At 43.3% G+C, this 18,506-nt stretch overlaps 1 protein-coding gene across 1 annotated transcript; it reads right to left on the reverse strand.

The window, feature by feature from the left end:
• Positions 1-244: 244 nt before the first annotated feature.
• On the reverse strand, positions 245-5,902 carry LOC124646631 (probable serine/threonine-protein kinase PBL23). The gene is made up of 5 exons (XM_047186725.1): positions 5,429-5,902; positions 4,614-4,749; positions 1,799-2,057; positions 1,232-1,364; positions 245-813 (listed from the first exon to the last, which is right to left on the reverse strand). Exons 1-5 carry the CDS (start codon positions 5,900-5,902, stop codon positions 571-573), a joined length of 1,245 nt encoding a protein of 414 aa, XP_047042681.1. The 3' UTR covers positions 245-570.
• Positions 5,903-18,506: the final 12,604 nt, after the last annotated feature.

An 18,506-nucleotide genomic window follows, 5' to 3' on the forward strand; every position in this document is an offset into this window, starting at 1 on the left:
CCACATAGTACAAGATAGAAATTAAACTTCCTCCGAATCAGATTGCCTATGTAGGACTGACTGCCCAGAACTCAACCGGTGAAAGGATTCTTGGTATAAATTCCAGAAACTTAATATATATTACACACACAGACACACACACGATGTAACAAGGACAGCAACAACGAGATCAGTGTCATTAGCCTAAGAGTTTAGACTTTGAACATAACACCTAGCGATCTAGCATGCCAAAATAAAATTAGGTAGCACATGGAAATTTGCCAGCTCAAAACAACACTACAATCTAGTGATGAACTTTCCACAAGACCACAACTACAGGTACTAGTCGCACCACCCAACACCATCATTTGCACATGGCTTGAGAAGTTCCCTTCAAACTCAAGACTAGTTTTCAGGACCATCATACTAAATCCATGCTTATATTATAAACGTGCCTCCTTTACCATGCGGATGCACCTTCCAAAGCGAGAACACCAGCAGCCAAAAAGCATACGGATCCCACCATCTCAGCAGATCATGTTGGTCTCTAGATGAGAAGTTCCAGAGAAGACAACCATGAAACTTGATATCCTAGTCGAGTGGCCTGGGTGCTTGGGCATTTGGGTTGCACGATTTAGAAGTAGAACGATTCTTGACGAGTGGAACCAACGACTGGACTACATCAGCCATTAGTGGCCTATAGTCAGCCTCCGGCTGAACACACATGGCGGCAATCGCAGCCACTTGAACAGCATCTTTCAATGAATATTGACCTTCAAGTGATGGATCCAAGATCTGCACCACTTTCTCTCGATCAGTGAGCATAGGTAACGCCTGCATCAATGCAACAAGTGACAGGTTAGGTGTATGTAATGTTCAGATATGAAGAAAAAAATCATGAAACTGTGACCTTTTCCTACCAAGTACAAGAAGAAAGAGGCAGATGGATCCAAAGTAAGATACATGATGTCATGACTAACGAGCATGTGAAAAATAATAGCATGACTGAAACTATACAATTGCAGGGCACATACAGTTTTTAGAGAAATTCAAATACATATACAGTAGTACATTTCCATTTCCCACTTGGAAATCACTTCAAACCTTTTGCAACCGAAAAATCCCACAGCTCAGTGTTCCATTGCCTCTTCTAGATTGGTACATTATTCAGTTAAATTATGCTTGAAAACAAAAGAGTTAAAATTAAATCCACATAAGTCACACTATATTTGTCAGCTAATGTTACACTTACCCAGTTAACTAAAACACCTTCTCCGGGAGGCCTCTTCATATCAACTGGTACCCTGCCAGTAAGCAACTCCAGAAGCACAACCCCATAACTGTACACATCTGATTTGGTTGTCAAATGCCCAGTTAATGCATATCTACAGAAATCATAGCACGTGCAGCATATTAGACAGTATAACCACAGAAAAGGGTTGCACATACAAGTATCAAATCTAATATTGGTAGCTCATTTTCTAAACCAAAGTATCCCAGCGTCTGGCTAACAAATACCACAGTTTTTCTCCTTTCTCTGTTTTGAAAAAAGAGGGCCAGACCTCTTTCCCCAATACTTTTAAAAAGCAAAAGTTTTGGAGAATACTTCAGTTTTAAAACCACAATATTTATTGGATCCAAACACGTTAAAGTATTTAATACTTCAGTATTTTCAGAAACCGAAGTATTCTCTGAATACTTCAAAAAATACTTTGATGCCAAACGGGGACTTAACATGTCCGTGAGTAAAAATTTAACAGAAGGACTGCAAATCAAGGCAACTTTTTTTCGAGGGCAAATCAAAGGAATCTGGTCTTACTCTGGTGCAACATAGCCTTGCGTGCCTAAAACTCGAGTTGACACATGACCACCAGCTCTATCAGATCCAAGCTTGGCTAAACCGAAGTCTGAGACTCTTGCATGGAAGTCCTTGTCCAAGAGAATGTTACTGCTCTTGAAATCCCTGTGTATAACAGGTGGATTAACACGCTCATGAAGATACTCAAGACCCCTTGCTGCTTCAAGAGCTATTCTCAGTCTTGTAGGCCAGTCCAATTTTGAGATGCCGCCAGAGGAACCTAAATCGAAAGGTTACATCACTATAAGTCGACGAGAAAAACATGATAAATGAATCTATCACATTAACTGGTAGGAGAACACTTTAACCAACTCCGCACGTCCATATCAATCTAATTAATGGAAATTTCAGAATATGCCAACTACCTGCGTGCTTAATACTGTCAAACACATACTGACGAAGCAAAAGCATATGATGTACAGAAAATTCCCTCTATGCCACTGAATAACTCTCCAGTTCCTTATTAACATTGGACAAGCCATTGAACAAGTCTGTGCCTTGCCTTCCCAGCCACCAGTTTTCACTATTTTCTTCCTTCCATGCCATTGATTTGACCATTGTGCCCTGGAGGAGGGTGCATAAATGAGTACCATTGCGGCAAAATGGTCACCATTCATGGCATGGAGGAATAAAATATTAATTTGGAGGGATGGAAAGAATAGGGATCCAGTGAAAAGCAGGGACTGTAGTGCATTTCTGCATGTCAAACAACTGATAACAAATTTCACCTTACAGCTTCCTAAGTAATGATATCTATAAATATCCTCACTTGGTAACAAGCATCTATAGAAGGCTCCTTTGAAACTACAAGGCACCTTTACAAAATACATATACATACTAAATGGTTTCATGACTAAACTGCAAAGACCGTTTAAAATAATGGCGTGAATCCCAAACCAGACACCAGATATTCGACTTTAATCTTTGTAATGGATGGTTTTTTATTCGGAACAAGGTCCATATTTTCGTAACAAAAGATGCAAGCTACAGGATAGGACAAGCAAGTTGTCGCTTGAAGACAGAATTTGGTTTTCAAACCTAAACCTGTTTTCCATACTAGTTCATACTTCCTACTAAATAGATAGATTCACACAAACAGACGGTCAGCATGTGTTCTTTAGCAACTATACCGAGACAATAACATAGATATTAGATAGTACATTTAACTCTCCTCTTGTAAGAGGTGAATGGCTCTAATCTAGATTTTTTTAAAGTCACATGAAATAATCTGAGGGATATAGGACCTCAGGAACAAATGCTTCATGTGGACTCTAGAAGCCACTCAAAAGGTGGGACACTAATAACTAATAAGACTGTACCCATAATTCATTAGGTACCTTTTTTCGATAAAGATTCATTAGGTACCTACCAACCTTGCTGAGGTCCAGGACATTCACCAATCAAACAACAACCTAGAGCCAGAAACATCAATCACTTTATCAATAGCCTAGATCGTAGTACAAATATTTATGTGGACACTTAGAAGACGATGGGTTTTTTGGTATATCTGCGCTCTTTTCTTTACTAGGAATGTTAGTGAATGGTGATCTCACAATTAAACCAAAAAAAATGTATCTCCTGATTTGTTTTCTTCAATGCCATGAAATTGAAAGAACATTTGGCTTTGTCAATGAATGATTGTCACCATAAAGCAAATGGCAGTGAATGAAGAAAGTACACTCTATCAATAAAATGTGATGTTCAGAATACATTAGTGCCTCAAAAACCATGAATGATTTGGATTCAGGGCATAGTCACGGATTCGGTTAGATCATGTGAAGATTCAGAATCTTTAACAGTTGAAAGAGCAATGAAGGGCGTTTTACTCAGCTTTTGAGGTCGAGGGTACACTTATTTGGGGTATAAAATGACAGCATGTGTGCTGGAAACTGGAAAGACCACTCTGCTTTCTTAATTTCCATATATTGGAAATGTGCTTTGATTTATTCAGAATGAAACTTTGGGTAGATGATTTATTCATTATTAAGGTGTTCGGTTTGAGGAATGGTTGGCCCATCCATTGCTACCTAGTACTATATAAGCATATAAAATGTGGGACTGGGTCATGTCACCGATGTTGAGGGAGCCCAAGATAGATCAACTAAGCCATGATGGATGAGGTGATCCTGAAAACCAAAGACCTCTATATTGCTCATCTATCCTTCTAAAGGTGTAATATGGAGCATCATGTTAATAATGTATCCTATATTAGCACTTGTGAGAAATGTTCTCCATAATCTCTCACCCACAATCATACACCAAACAACAACAATGATACTAAAGAAGTATTATCACTGTCTCTAGCCATAATATGAATATTTAACTTCCAAATTCATTTATGTAACGCTGAAAAGTCATAAGACTCAAATTTATAGTAATGTTTATTCCGCCTTTTGTAGCTTGAAGCTAACTGCTCCTCCTTGCAGTTAGATATAAGCTTTGCTTCTACAGCAAAACAAAAAAAAAATGTCTGCTTCCTTCCTCAAACTAATACATGGGGCTTGGGACACGTATCACAACCAACAAAAAAAGCTCCCAGCCGAATACTGCTAGTATTAATCCTACAAAAAGTAACCCAGTTAGGTCCCCACATGCACTAGCTGTGGAATCAGAAGATTTTGCCAACCCAAGCCAGTGGCCAACTAACTCTAGGAGCTGGTGTCTCAATGCTGTGTGGACTTCATAACAACATGAAACCGCTTTAATAACTTCTGATTCTATTTGGTATAAGTGGACAAAGCACATACATAGTGGGATGTTACAAAGATGGCCATACCTCCACTTGGGTAAAGATGCTCCTGGAGACACCCATTGGCCATGAACTCATACACCAGTAGCCGGTGTCCACCCTCGGAACAATGGCCAATCAAGCCCAACAAATAAGATGATCGAAGCCGACTCAACAGCTCAACCTACAAAAAGGTCACAAGTTCACAATAAAGATCAAAAAAATCAAAATTGACTATTGACACCCCTCATCAGTTGATTAGGGCCATTTCGGAAAAAAAATCAGTTGATTAGGCTAAATAGAAGCAACCTTCAGCTCAAATTGAAAACATTAGAGGCCACCATGCAATCAAGACTACAAATATTCAAGTTTTAGTGACTAAGGGTTTCATGTATCTAGTTTGGGGCCAACAAAGCCAAAAACTGCCAAATTGGTGATAACATCCAGACAAATCACACCCAAAATCCCCAATAATCCAGCAGAACTGAAAGCACATCAGTCCTTCACAGCCGAACATCACAAATGCAAAGTTTTACGCAGCAAACAAGCAGCTACTTCATTTTCAGAAAGGTTTTTCACAAGGGGCCAGCTAAAATAATAAACTGCACAGCAACCCCATTTCCGCTCAGCAAACTCCCCGATGTCTCCATTGGACTACACAAACTTGACCATTGTGGAATGACCACTCGAATAACTAGCATTTACCAACCGAAATAAGCTACCAAGTGGCTGTAAACTCTGTGGCAGGCCCAACTCCAGGCACAAGAGAACACCCGCATTTACCATTAGGCACTCGAAATGCAGGATTTGTAGTTTTGTAGCACTACAACGGTATACCACCCAGAGCAGAGCACCAGACTCACCTCCATATCGAACTCCTCCTCGCCCTGTTTCCCGGGGCGATCCATGAGCTTGACCGCCACCTTCCTTCCGTCGGGGAGGAGGCCGCGGTAGACGGCCCCGAAGCTGCCCTGCCCCACCATATGCGCGCGGCCGAAGCCCCCCGTCGCGGCGTGGAGCTGCCTGTAGCCGAACACCTGCACGCCCCTCTCCGCGGCCACCACGAGCGCCCCCGCCGCGGCCCCGTCGCTGGCGGAGTTGCTGGAGGGGCTCTCCTTCCCCTGCGGCGGGATCACGGGAGGCGGCAGCGGGGCAGGGGAGGAGGGGCGCTTGGGGAGCTGGTGCGAGTTGAGGCGGCGGGAGACCTTGCGGGTGATGTAGCAGTAGTAGGCGAAGGCGGCGATGAGGGAGAGCAGCGAGAGCGCGGCGAGGGAGACGATGACAATGAGGACCACCGACTCCTCGCGCTTGTACTCGTCGCCGCCGCCGCCCGACATTGGAGCGGGGGCTCGCCGGAACCCTAGGTCTGGGGGAGGAGAAGAGTGCGATTTGGGGAGAACGGCGAGGGTTTTGGGGGTTTGGGAGCGGCGGAAGTCAAGTGGAGTGGAGCAGCGTGGCGGAAGCTCCCCATTTTTTAATGCGTGGAAGCCGAGGTTCGAGACAGTGGGGAGTGGTGGACCCATATGGTCAGGGAGTGAGAAAGGATAAACAGCCTAGTGCAGAAAAGCCAATGATGTAAGAGCACGTACAATAAAATTCAATCAACTAGCTATAAAAAATAATATATTATAAATTTGTTAGTTGGAGGAGAGAGATTAGTAGAGAAAATGGAAGTGAGCTCTTAGAGCAAGAACAATAGTGTAGCCGGCAGCCGACTATAACAGAATGACACATCATTTATAGTCAACTTATAGCTAACATGTACAATAGTAAGCCATAAAAATGTAGTACTTTTACAATATATAGCCCACATTTTAGTCTCACATAGTGCATAGGAGCACGTGCTAGAGCTGGCTATTGCATAAGAGTCCACTTCCATTCTCTCTTCTAATCTCTCTTCTCCAACTAAGCAAACTTATAATATTTTATCTCTTATAGCTAGCTCTAGCACGTGCTCCTAGACACTATGTGAGACTAAAATGTGGGTCATGTATTGCAAAAGCGCTACACTTTTATAGCTTACTATTGTACATCCTAGATATAAGTTGACTATAAATGATGTGGCAAACTGTTATAGCCGGCTGCCAACTACACTATTGTTTTGCTCTAATGTGAAGATGAGAACAACGATAATTCATCTGTGAACAAAGATCAATCAGTTTCCATAAATTTTTTAGGGTTTTTAGTGTTTGGAAATTGGATCAGGATGGCTAGTCCGGCGACAAGGTCGGTGGACAAACCCAGCAGACCAGGGACAAAGAAGGCTCAAGGAATTGATGATATGCTGCAACGGCTTGGAATTGAGGATGAAGAGCTTGAGGATTTTGTGTTCGAAGAGGAAGAAACAACACCGAAGGGAGGTATCAAGTGGATGGCTTTGGCTAGAGTTCATAACTAGATTTTTTTTCTCTCCTCAAACCTTACAACATATGAAAGTGGCTTGGAGCCCGGCAAAAGAGATCAAGTTTCAAAATATAGAAGAGAATTTATTTATGGTTCAGTGGTTTTGCTTCGGAGATTGGATCAAAGTCCAGAAAGGGGGACATTGGATTTAGGCAGAACATTGTATGCTTAGAGAAGTATGATGGTTTAGCTGACTTAGAGTATGTTGATCAGAATACCCAGGAGGAGGCTGCATATAAACCTCCTCAGTCAACTCGCCATTAAGAAAAGCGTTCTGAACATCAAGCTGGGACACAGACCAGCGTCAGCAAGAAGAGTACGCACAGTGGTCATGTGAGCCACAGGGGCAAAAGTCTCATCATAGTCACGGTCGTGCTCCTGCTGAAAGCCACGAGCCACAAGACGCGCTTTATAGCGCTCAAGAGAACCGTCAGAGCGAGTCTTAATTTTATAGACCCACTTACACGCGATAGGACGGACACCAGAAGGAGAGAAATAAGATCCCAGGTGCCAGTGCGCTCAAGCGCAGCAATCTCCTCAGCCATGGCAAGCTGCCATTCAGGATGGCGCGATGCATCCCGATAAGAAGTCGGCTCAGAGACGACAGAGAGACCATAGTGACTAGGAGAGTAACGGTCTGGAGCACGACGCTGACGAACAGGCCGTGAAGAGGGAAGCTCATCAGCGGAAGATGACTCATCAGAGGAGGAAGAAAAAGGAGCAGGAGAAGCCGGAGAAGCCGGAGAACGAGGAGAACTAGGGGAACTAGACGGAGGAGAGGATGGCGCCGAAGTAGAAGGGGGCGCATCAGAGGTAATAAGTGGAGGAGAAGGGACAGCAGGAAGTGCATCAGGAAAAAGAAGAAAATAGAGATTATCCACCGGGTAAGTACCAGAGGTGGGACGAGGATAGAAGGGACGCGTCTCATCAAACGTGACATCACGAGAGATACGCATCCGACGACCAACGGGGTCCCAACAGCGATAACCCTTATGCTCATCACTATATCCAAGAAAAACACACTCAACAGACTGAGCGGTCAGTTTGGTGCGTTCGCGAGGAGGCAGAAGGACATAGCAGACGCAACCAAATGAACGGAGAGTCGAGTAGTCTGGAGAAACACCAGAGAGACGCTCGAGAGGAATGCCACCTCAGCAGAGCAGCAGAAGGCTGAATGTTAATGAGGTGGGCCGACGTAGCGACAGCCTCAGCCCAGAAATGTGGCGGAAGAGAAGAAGCAATCATCATAGCACGGGTAGTCTCAAGAAGATGACGATGCTTACGCTCGGCGACGCCATTTTGAGCATGCGCGCCAGGACAAGAAAACTGAGCGAGGGCGCCCTCCTCAGCAAGGACACCATGAAGGTGCTGGGAGATATACTCACCAGCAGAATCAGCACGGAACACGCGAATGGGTGAGGAATACTGAGTGCGGACCATAGCCGCAAAACGCTGATAAATAGAGAGCACCTCACTGCGAGAGCGCATGAAAAACACCCAGGTGTACCGTGAAAAATCATCAATGAATAAGATATAGTATCGATGGCCCCCCTTCGAAGCGAAGGGAGCTGGACCCCAAACATCTGAATCGACTAAATCGAACGGTCGCTGAGAGACAGACACACTAGTAGGATAGGGAAGCTGAATCTGTTTGCCTAACCTACAACCCTGACAGTGTAACGAACCATCTCCGCAGACGGACCCCGAAGGCCACGATGAACCAAAGACGACAGGCGAGAGTCACAAAGGTGACCAAGACAATGATGCCACTGCTGAAAAGAGCCGGTGACAGAGGCAACAACCGGAGGAGAACTGGCAGACGGAGTGGCAGCGGAAGGAACACGATGCCAGTCTAACTCCCAAAGCCCCGGAGACTTACGGCTACGAGGGCCAGCTCCAACCAGGGCATGTGTGCGACGATCCTGAACCACACAAGACTCAACGTCAAGAATGACGCGACAACCAGAATCGGTGAGCTGGCTAGCAGAGAAAAGGTTCATCTGAAGGCGAGGAACATGAGAAACATCGGGGACGAGAGAAAGAGGGAGTAGAAAGGGTGCCTCTACTAGAAACAGGAATAGAGGTACCATCAGCCGTGACAACACGGACGAGGAGAAATAAGAGACCGAACGACAGACAGAATAGAAGACTCGGAGGTCATATGAAAGGAAGCTCCGGAATCCGGATACCACGGGGACGTACCCGACCGTGTAGAAAGTGGTAGTCGCGCAGTGCGGAAGAGCCGACCACGGAACCAGCGGCGCCCGGCGAGGAAGAGTCCGTAGTAGCGAGCGGACCACGAAGACCCCGAGAATGTCCCGATCGGAGAGTGCAACCGCAGAAGATCCCGAAGAGCGAGCCCGCCGACGATCCCGGGAACTCGCCGACGTAAGCCGGGATCCCGCGTCCGGCAGGTGGAGGAAGTGTGGCCAACCTTGCCACGGTAGGTGCAATGAGGACGAGGGCGGAGACTCGGACCGCGAGGCTGCCGACGTAAGCTGGAATCCCAAGCATCAAGCGAGCGGTGAAGCTGCGCTATCTCATGCGCAGAGAGGGCGCGGCCGGAGAGGTCGACGTACAATCAGGTGCCGACGAGGAGCTATCACCCACACGCACGAGAGGCCACCAAAGGGGGCGACGGAGAGCAACACGCCGATGAAGACAGAGTCGGCAAAGCGCGGTCATAACCACGTGAAGAGGCCGCGAAAGTCGATGTAGAGCGGCAGACCGACGTAGACGAAGTCGGCGAAGCACGGGCAGAGCCGCGTGAAGAGACCGCAAAAGTCGATGTAGAGCGGCAGGCCGAGGGAGACAAAATCGGCGAAGTGCGGTCAGAGCCGCGTGAAGAGGCCGCAAACGGCGACGAAGAATGGCTAGCCGTCATACATGAGGCAGCGGACAAATACCAAGTACCGAAGGGTGGTCCAAAGATAAGGCGGGATCAGCGGAAGAAGACATCGGGTAACAACAGCCGACGACAAATTTTTTTTTGGCGGCCGATTGGCGGCGACGGCAAGTGATTCCCGGCGGCGGCGGTGCCCTGGCAGCGCTCGAGCTCGATCGATGGCTCGAACGAAGTTTTCTGAACCCGATCTTAACTGGCGGCTTGGACGAGGCTTGCTGGATCGATCGTAATCAGCAGCCTGAACGAAAGCTTCTGGACGTACCGATCGTAACCGGCGGCTGGAACAACGATTGCTGGGACAAGTCGTGAGATCGGCAGCTTGGACGTAGACTTCTCAGCTGGGACTGATCGTGACCTTCCTGGAGAAATTGTTTCTGAACCGCGTTGATCGTGATCGACGGGATAATCGGCCGATCGTGACGGCGCGAGCTAGGTTTCCGAGAAGTATCGCTAGACGAAGGAAAAGGCCAGCTCTGTGGCTGCGGGGCGCTGGTGCACGCGCGGGATCGAGGCGCGGACGGAGGCGAGGCGGAAGCGGACGGAGGCAGCGGCGGCCGGACGCGGCGGCAGAAAACCGGGGCGGGCAGCGGCTACGGCTCGAGGAGAGAAGCTAACTTAGCTGTGATACCATGTTAGGAATAGACAGATTGTATTCCATGAGGGCCAAAGGCCACATATATATACATGTACAGATGTGCTAATATGCAGGAAACCCCCTAACAGGTGGGGAAAATACAATATACAATTATATATCTAACAGATCTAAATTCCTTCGCAACATGGATGCAGATTCACAAGTTGTCCGTTGGGTATAGGAATGACGGCTTGATCAAAAACCTCACTGAGAAAAAGGTGGGGAAGGTGTTGTCTGATGAAATTGATGTCAAAGGTATGGGCAATTTCGTTCGTGCGCGGGTGAATCTTGATGTGAGAAAGGCGTTGGATCAGTCTGTTGCAATCTCAAAAGTGAGTATGTGAGAATTTTATCAAAATCAGTATGAAAATAGAGCATGTACAGTACAGGTGAAGGGGTACGGGTAGGCTACTCTATCGCAAAACAAATTTTCAACCATGTAAACAAGGATAGTTGTAGTCATAGATCACATGATTACCACTAGACGTGCAGTTGCAGAACTCGATGAAGCATGTCGGGGCAGTGTAGTCGTACTACTTCCTCATTGTCGTCGTCCCACGAGCAGCTCCCTCTTGTGCGGCTCGTCCAAGTGTGTGGTGACCCGGCATACCACTGCATGGTATAGTATGCAAGTCTGACATAACACCAATGAAACACCGTTCCACTAGTATTACATCGCTTAGAGTGGTACAACAGAAACATATGCGGGTCCAAGGCATGTCTATAGAATTACTTATTGACTCTATTACAGAAGATCAACACAGCCTCCTACTTTACAATGAGGTAAATCTGCAAATAAGCTCCAGAAGAACGACTCGTAGTCTAATCCTATCACGAACTCTATTTGTAGAGTATTTAACTAGCTATAGAGGCTAAGCATAGATTCTAGCTAAATAGGAGCTAGGTTTAGGAAGCTAGTTCCTTTCTATTGCTATTCTAGGTTTTCTCCTTGTTGAATGTGGTATCTGACTCTCCTGACATGTTCCTGTCTCTTGAAGTAGTTGTTGACTCCTCGGCCTTCGAGTTGCACTATAGATCCTCCTTTGATGCCTCCATACCTAAGCAGGGGATTTAAGAGTGGTATGAGTACGAGCGTACTCAACAAGTTCATTTTAGGAAAGAGGTGTTTAATGCACTAGCTACAGCCATAGACCAGAAAGTCATAGGCAATGCAAGTTTTTGTAAACATTTCTTCAAAAGGTTGCTTTTATTCTGAAGAGCTATGTCCGTCAGCCTTCACCGGTTGACTAGAAACTTCATGGAGTTCCTTTCCGGCAGAGTTCGTAGTTCCATATCCCGGAACAGGGAGTGACTGGTCACGATTCATTACACTCTCCAGAGGTGTGTTGCTTTACCCATAAGAGATCTTAACCTTGGTGCCAACCGGGTGATCTTCCCGTCCACACTTCCTTTGGTGTGAGGCCGGTATAAGGTCATAGCCAATCATATTCCTCCGCTACCTCGCACACCCACCCTTTGTTGCATACCCCGACCCTGGGTCCTCGTCGGTCCCATTATTCCCATTTTAGGGTGGACCCCGACCACGACAACAGTTCTGGGCTCTTACCATAAACTCCTTCGCCGGTAGCTGCAACCCATCATAGACCACAATAACCGTGGGGAACTTTTGGCTTCCCCAGCCCACCGCTTGCTCTTCGGGCGACAAGTGTCTACGGACAATGCCGTGGGGACTTTGTTGGCTTCCCCAGCCTACCTCTTGCCCCCGACAGATACAAGTGTCTACGGTAAAGCGCGTCCGTTGATGTACAAGAGGTGGAAATACAATTGACTATACTGTCCCATTCCAGATCTTATGGTGAACACGGTTATTACGGCACAAGAATCACTGGACGACATTTGTTGTTTAATCCTAGATGGATATAAACCCTTGCAATGGAACCTCCACCATATCACACAATCCATGGTTCCATTGCCCACCACATAGTCATATTCATAGTTATGAAAATAGTGGTTTTGCTTTTTATGCAATAGTGATAAACATAGTACTTTGCAAGTAATTTGATAAAAATACTCAAATGGCATGAGCAAGCGATGAACTTGCCTTTCTTGACTGTAAGATTACGCAGGCAAGGTCTTCAATACGCAATAACTCCAAATTCTGAAATAGCATCATCGTCCGGTAAGGACGATGTTTAAAAGATTGGCAAAGATGCAATAATGCATAAGTATGAGATGCAATCATTCTAAGCGTGACCTAACCCCGATGATTTAGGAATAGTGAGTGGTAATGATTAGTTCAGGGTGTGTTGCACTTTTAGAGTGATTCACAAACAAGGTTCTTATTCAGGGTTGTGTTGTTTTAGAATCATAAGCAAGTGGTAAAATGCATAGTAACAATCATACACACCAAGGGATAATAGTTATATAATAAGTAAAGAGCAGTTGTCAATTTTAAGTCCTATAGTGCATGGTTGATGATTACTTATTATATAATTCAAAAGAATAACTTTTGAAGAACATGTTCTTTAATAAATAACAAGTATAACTATTTGGGTTGTGGGTTCTAGGGTTTACTATGGTTTTAAACTAGTTTCCAGGGTAAGGATTAGATGGATCCCAATAATGTTGGATTCATCAACACCTAGGGCTTGTAAGGCTGAGTTAGGCCTAGGCTTCCTAAGAAATTATTTATACATGATTGCTATCAATGTTGGTTCATCTTGTTGGGGATAGCTAGCTAGGGTTTGTAGGTATTTATAAGTAGGGTTGATGTTGATTCTCTATTTACTTCAAAAGAATAACTTTTGAAGAACATACTTCTTTAAATAAAAAGAAGTATTGCAATTAGGGTTTATAGGTACAAGGTTTTGCTATTGGATCCCATAGGTAAGTAATAATTAGTTCCTAAATAGGATGGTTCATAAGTATCCAACACTAGTAGGGTTTAGTGGAATATAGTTATGTAATGCTAAATAATTGATATGGTTGCTACTAGGGTTCATCACAATGGTATGATACTAAATATGGATTGTTAAGGTTAATAATAATTGGGATGATAGGAACTAGGGTTCAGACTTGGTGGATCCTATTTGATCATCTTGGTTGAATGGTATGCATACATGGAATACTAATTTGCTTGTGATAGGGTTTTACATTTGATGTAGTCATGGCAAATATTTAGTTGCTACTATGGTTATATGACTATTATTGAAGTAACATGATCACATGTGAACTTGGGTTTAGGTTTGGAAACCATTTAGGGTTCATATGAAGTAATGGAGCTAGGTTTTGGTTAATAATTAAATTAGGGTTTTACATAGAATGATGATTTTCTAATTTTCTTCCTTATGGAACTAGGGCTTTCTAATTACCCTAAAGTTCTTGAATTAATAACTTCACTACAGGGTTGAAGTTATAAATAATTTTGAAATGAAAACAATATTGAATTTGCCATTTTGTTATTTTTGGATAATTAATAATTAAGGTAATTATTAATCAGGGTTTAATCTTTCTAATGAAGATTTCACAAAATAATTAATAAAGAAAATTAGTTTTAATGTTTTCTTTATTTATTTACTAGTTTCTATTTAATTTGGATTTTTTTCCTAATTATTGAATTTTTTATTTAATTTAGAATTAAAGAAATAAGGCTTAAATAACAAGTATTAAATAATTGAATTTTTATTAAAAATATAAATTTCATTTTATATTTTTATTGGATAGAGTTCACTTTTATAAGCATTTTGATATCTTATATTTATTTTTCTGAGCTTTTATGAATTTTCTAGATTTATTTAAAGTTGGAGAGATTATTGGATTTGGATTAAAACAAAAAGGAAATGCTAAACGCACCCGGGCTAACCTACACGCAGAGACTGACCAGTGGGCCAGTGGTCCACGTGGACTGCCACGTGAGCGTGGACTGGTCAAAATTGAAACCATGTCCAGGAGCTCACGGTGGCCGGCGGGAATCGGCGATCGCCGCCGATCCAGGGCTCGCGCGGACGAACTACCAAGACCACTAGACTCAGAGCATCGCGGTGAGTGCAACGGAACCAGCGCTGCCCCTATTTGGTTGGCGGAGCAAGCATCGACGGCGAGACCGAGCGGCGGTGCTCGCAGGTGAAGGGCGCGACGCCACTACAGCGCATGATTGAGTGAGCTAGGGATACTGCGAGGTGCAGGAGCTCACCAGGAGCACGCAGGGCTTGACGGCGAGGTCGGAGCTGGCCTGGTTCGCCGGAATTGATGGCTCCGGTCGTCGGAGAGATGATGTCGTCGGCGTCGATTTAGGACGCGGCGGCTTAATTCCTTGTGTGGGCTGACCTTGTCGAGGACGGTGATCACGCCGGTGTGCTCGGCTTGGCTCGGGGAGGCTTCTGTCGCCGACGGTAATGGAGACTGGCGGAGCCAGGGTTTCGGTATGGGGAGAATTGAAGCAGAGGAGGAACAAAATGAGCTAGGGTTCGTCCTCGAGCTTTTATATGGCGCCAGGGAGTGCCTCGTCACGACGCCGAGCGAGGAGGAGCTGCCAGCGCCGAGGAGAAGGGAGGCACGTCTTTGTGCTGTCCTCCATCTGAGGAAGAGGATGAGGACGAGTTCGTCCTCGATATTTAGAGACGAAGGGGTATTGGGCTGGCCTTGGGCCTTGGTGTTGGGCTGCTGGGCAGGCTTCTGCTGGGCTGCTCGGGTCTGCCAGGTAAGTTCTTTCTTCTTTTTAATTTATTTTTGTTTTTCTTTTTTCTTTCTTGTTTTAAATTCTGTTTTGAATGCAGATTTTAATTACTTTCTATCTTGCAGGTATTGCTCATTTAATTCATATAAGGATTGGTTCAAGATATTGCAAGGTCTTGAGGGGTGTATTTGCAAATTTAATATGGCACCATAACATTGGTTTAATTATTACTATTGGTATTTGAATTTCAATACCCCTATGGACATGAATTTGAATATTATCTTTGGGAATATTCAAATTGTTTTCCAATTGGTAGTTTTCTTACTTAGTGATATATCTTGTTTTATTTAGTATTGCTTTGCAAGAAACAAGTTACCAAGTAATGTTTGTTTATGGAGTTCTATTAAACAAGGAACTTAATGATATGATCTCATGTGCATAAGTCTTTCTAAGTACTTAATCTCTTAGCTGAGAATTTGATCCCTTGCATATGATCTTATGGGACCACTGATTTGTTAAGGTCTTGTAAGTTTTAGTATAACCCTATTTCAAGGGTAGCACTAGAATTATACTCAATAACACCTTGAAATACCTAGGGTAATTCTACTCTCATCATGGTTTGGTCTTAATTATAATGATAGGTGGTTGATCACTACCATGGTTTAATCATATGGTTTAGCACTAGGTTATTCTTAAGCTCCAAATTTAAGCATGAGCTTTAACTAGTGAGCAATTCTAGGGTTATGATTATATTTTCCTAATGGCACATGGTTTAGAATTTGATTGTGGCTAAGGTTTTAGTTGTGATCACCCAAGTGATACACAAGCTAGGTTTAGGGCATAATTCTAGGTTATAGATATGGTGTGACACCATATTGCATGTGCTAGGGTTTAGTTTCCCCTAACCATGATAATATGGGTACTTACTTAAGAGTTGATGTTCTCCTTTAGTTATTAAGGACTTGAGAGTTGGTTTTATATTATACAAATAGAATTCTATTTTATCCATAATCTATTGTTATAGTAACTAAAGTTGTTATAGTTCTTTTTATAGTTAACTTTGGTTATATGGATGAATGGTTTCTCACCAAATAAAGTATAGAGTCTGACTCTAAGGTTTTCTTAGGTTCTTTAATTGAAGAAATAGTGGAATATGGATGTGGTAAGATTCTGCTTATGATATAAGTTTAACTTATGACTTATGCTTCTATTTCTCCAAAGCATGATCATGCATTATACATGATCAATTTATTCTTAATGACTTCTACTCTCCATTCTTAGAGTATATGATCATTACCCAATTTGTAGTGATCAAAGGTTTGGCTTCCTAAAGTATATCTCATGAACTAGGTTTCTCACCTATAAGATCCTGTATTGTGTTGATCATTTAGGGTATAGTACTTCTATTATATTTGCTTGGATGAACATAGCTGTGGTTACCTCAATAGTTTATATTCCAGGAGAATGCATGAGATAATTACTTAGAGTTCTCTCAAGGAATGATGGTTTAACCATTTTGATATATGGATAGGTCTCTCCCTCAAATCCAAGTGTTGCCTCAACTATCTTGAGTGTAACACCATAGCTTGAGCTCCCTTATATAGGAATGGTTTATTCTAGGGTATGGTGTACTCCTAAGACTCTAATTCAATGGTTGTCCTTTATTCTTAAAATAGGTAAAGCTAAGACTAATATGAGTGGTCTCTCCCATTTGGGAAGGACTTCAATACTAACCTAAGGTTAGGCTCCATAGAGGTTGATGTGATCATCAATATCTATGTTTAAGATAGTTGGGTTCTCTCTCTAGGGAATGTCTTGAATAAGATCCTAGGGTTCTTCTTAAAGATGATGACTTGAACACAAGGATGTATATCCAAGGTTTAGCTCAAAGTTTGTCACTGCTTCTCTACTAAATACATAGAACTCTCACATCTCTAGGTTTGATGTATAATAATATGTAATAGAGAAGAATATATATTCCTAGGGTTTATCTCCTTGTCATGATTCCAAGAATGAAGTAAAATGAATCCCATGAGGTTCATGGTAGGATCAAGGATTAGTTTAAGACATGGAAAAGATAAGTCTAGAATGGTTTCTCCATTTTATTGTTACTTGATTTGCAATTGAATAGGTGTTCATATGTAATGACAAGGATTACCATTTTATAATCTTTTATAAGATCAAGCAATTTATCAATGAGTAAAGTGGTGTGGTGTTGATTATTAGTTCCATTTGATCTAACCCCTTAGATCAAATTATCTCTACCCAAAACAAGGTTTTAACAAAGTCACATTGAGGTTTATAGCGCTTGACTTGATGAGCTACTTCAATTCCACCAAGGTCAAGTGAAACTTCGATTCATCGTGATCTGCTTTTACTTTAAAGCGCGAAAATTCCTCGGATTTTCTATGCATGAATACAATGCGCACATCTATTTCCTCTATTTTTGTAACCCCAAATCCCGGGATATTACAGTCTCTACCCCTTAAACTAAACTTCGTCCTCGAAGTTTGAACTCTCTCACGTTTCCGGAGTGTGGATCTGACTTGTGCAGACTACGACTTGTCTCGAACTCCGTGGTGATCTTACTAGATATAATTGAATATATCCCTTGTCTAGATTCTTCCTGGAATCCATTAGTGTTTGTCTCTGAACCATGGCTTCTTACTTTAGTTTTATGATTTATTCCAATGCTATAAGTGTGTTTCCTTTCTCATTGAAGACTCAATAATTGGGGCTTCTTCTGGTACTGCTAGTTGATACGCGCGAAGCACACGTCCGTTGGGAACCCCAAGTGGAAGGTATGATGCGTATAGAAGCAAGTTTCCCTCAGTATGAAACCAAGGTTATCGAACCAGTAGGAGCCAAGAAGCACGTGAAGGTTGTTGGTGGAGGAGTGTAGTGCGGCGTAACACCAGTGGAACCGGCGCCAACGTGGAACCCGCACAACACAATCAAGATACTTTGCCCCAACGTAACGGTGAGGTTGTCAATCTCACCGGACTTGCTTGAAAACAAAGGATTAAACGTATCGAGTGGAAGATGGTGTTTGTTTGCAAAGAACAAGTAAGAACAATGATTGCGATAGATTGTATTCAGATGTAAAAGAATGGACCGGGGTCCACGGTTCACTAGTGGTGTCTCTCCAATAAGATAACTAGCATCGTCGGGTGAACAAATTACAGGTGGGCAATTGACAAATAAAGATTCAATACATATCAATGATGATTACTATGAGATTTAATCAGGGCATTACGACAAAGTACATAGACCGCTATCCAGCATGCATCTATGCCTAAATAATCCACCTTTGGGTTAGCATCCGCACCCCCTCCAGTATTAAGTTGTAAACAACAGATAATT

Source organism: Lolium rigidum, chromosome 4 (genome assembly GCF_022539505.1).
Source record: "Lolium rigidum isolate FL_2022 chromosome 4, APGP_CSIRO_Lrig_0.1, whole genome shotgun sequence".
NCBI classification, from domain to species: domain Eukaryota; kingdom Viridiplantae; phylum Streptophyta; class Magnoliopsida; order Poales; family Poaceae; genus Lolium; species Lolium rigidum.

Bases quoted from the DNA above. Each gene is read 5' to 3' on its own strand.
- LOC124646631 (XM_047186725.1), bottom strand. From the start codon at position 5,902: ATGTCGGGCGGCGGCGGCGACGAGTACAAGCGCGAGGAGTCGGTGGTC. The intron at 4,750-5,428 runs GTGAGTCTGGTG...ACCTTTTTGTAG, and splicing joins AGGAGGAGTTCGATATGGAG to GTTGAGCTGTTGAGTCGGCT. The intron at 814-1,231 runs GTAAGTGTAACA...GCATTGATGCAG, and splicing joins AAGGTGTTTTAGTTAACTGG to GCGTTACCTATGCTCACTGA.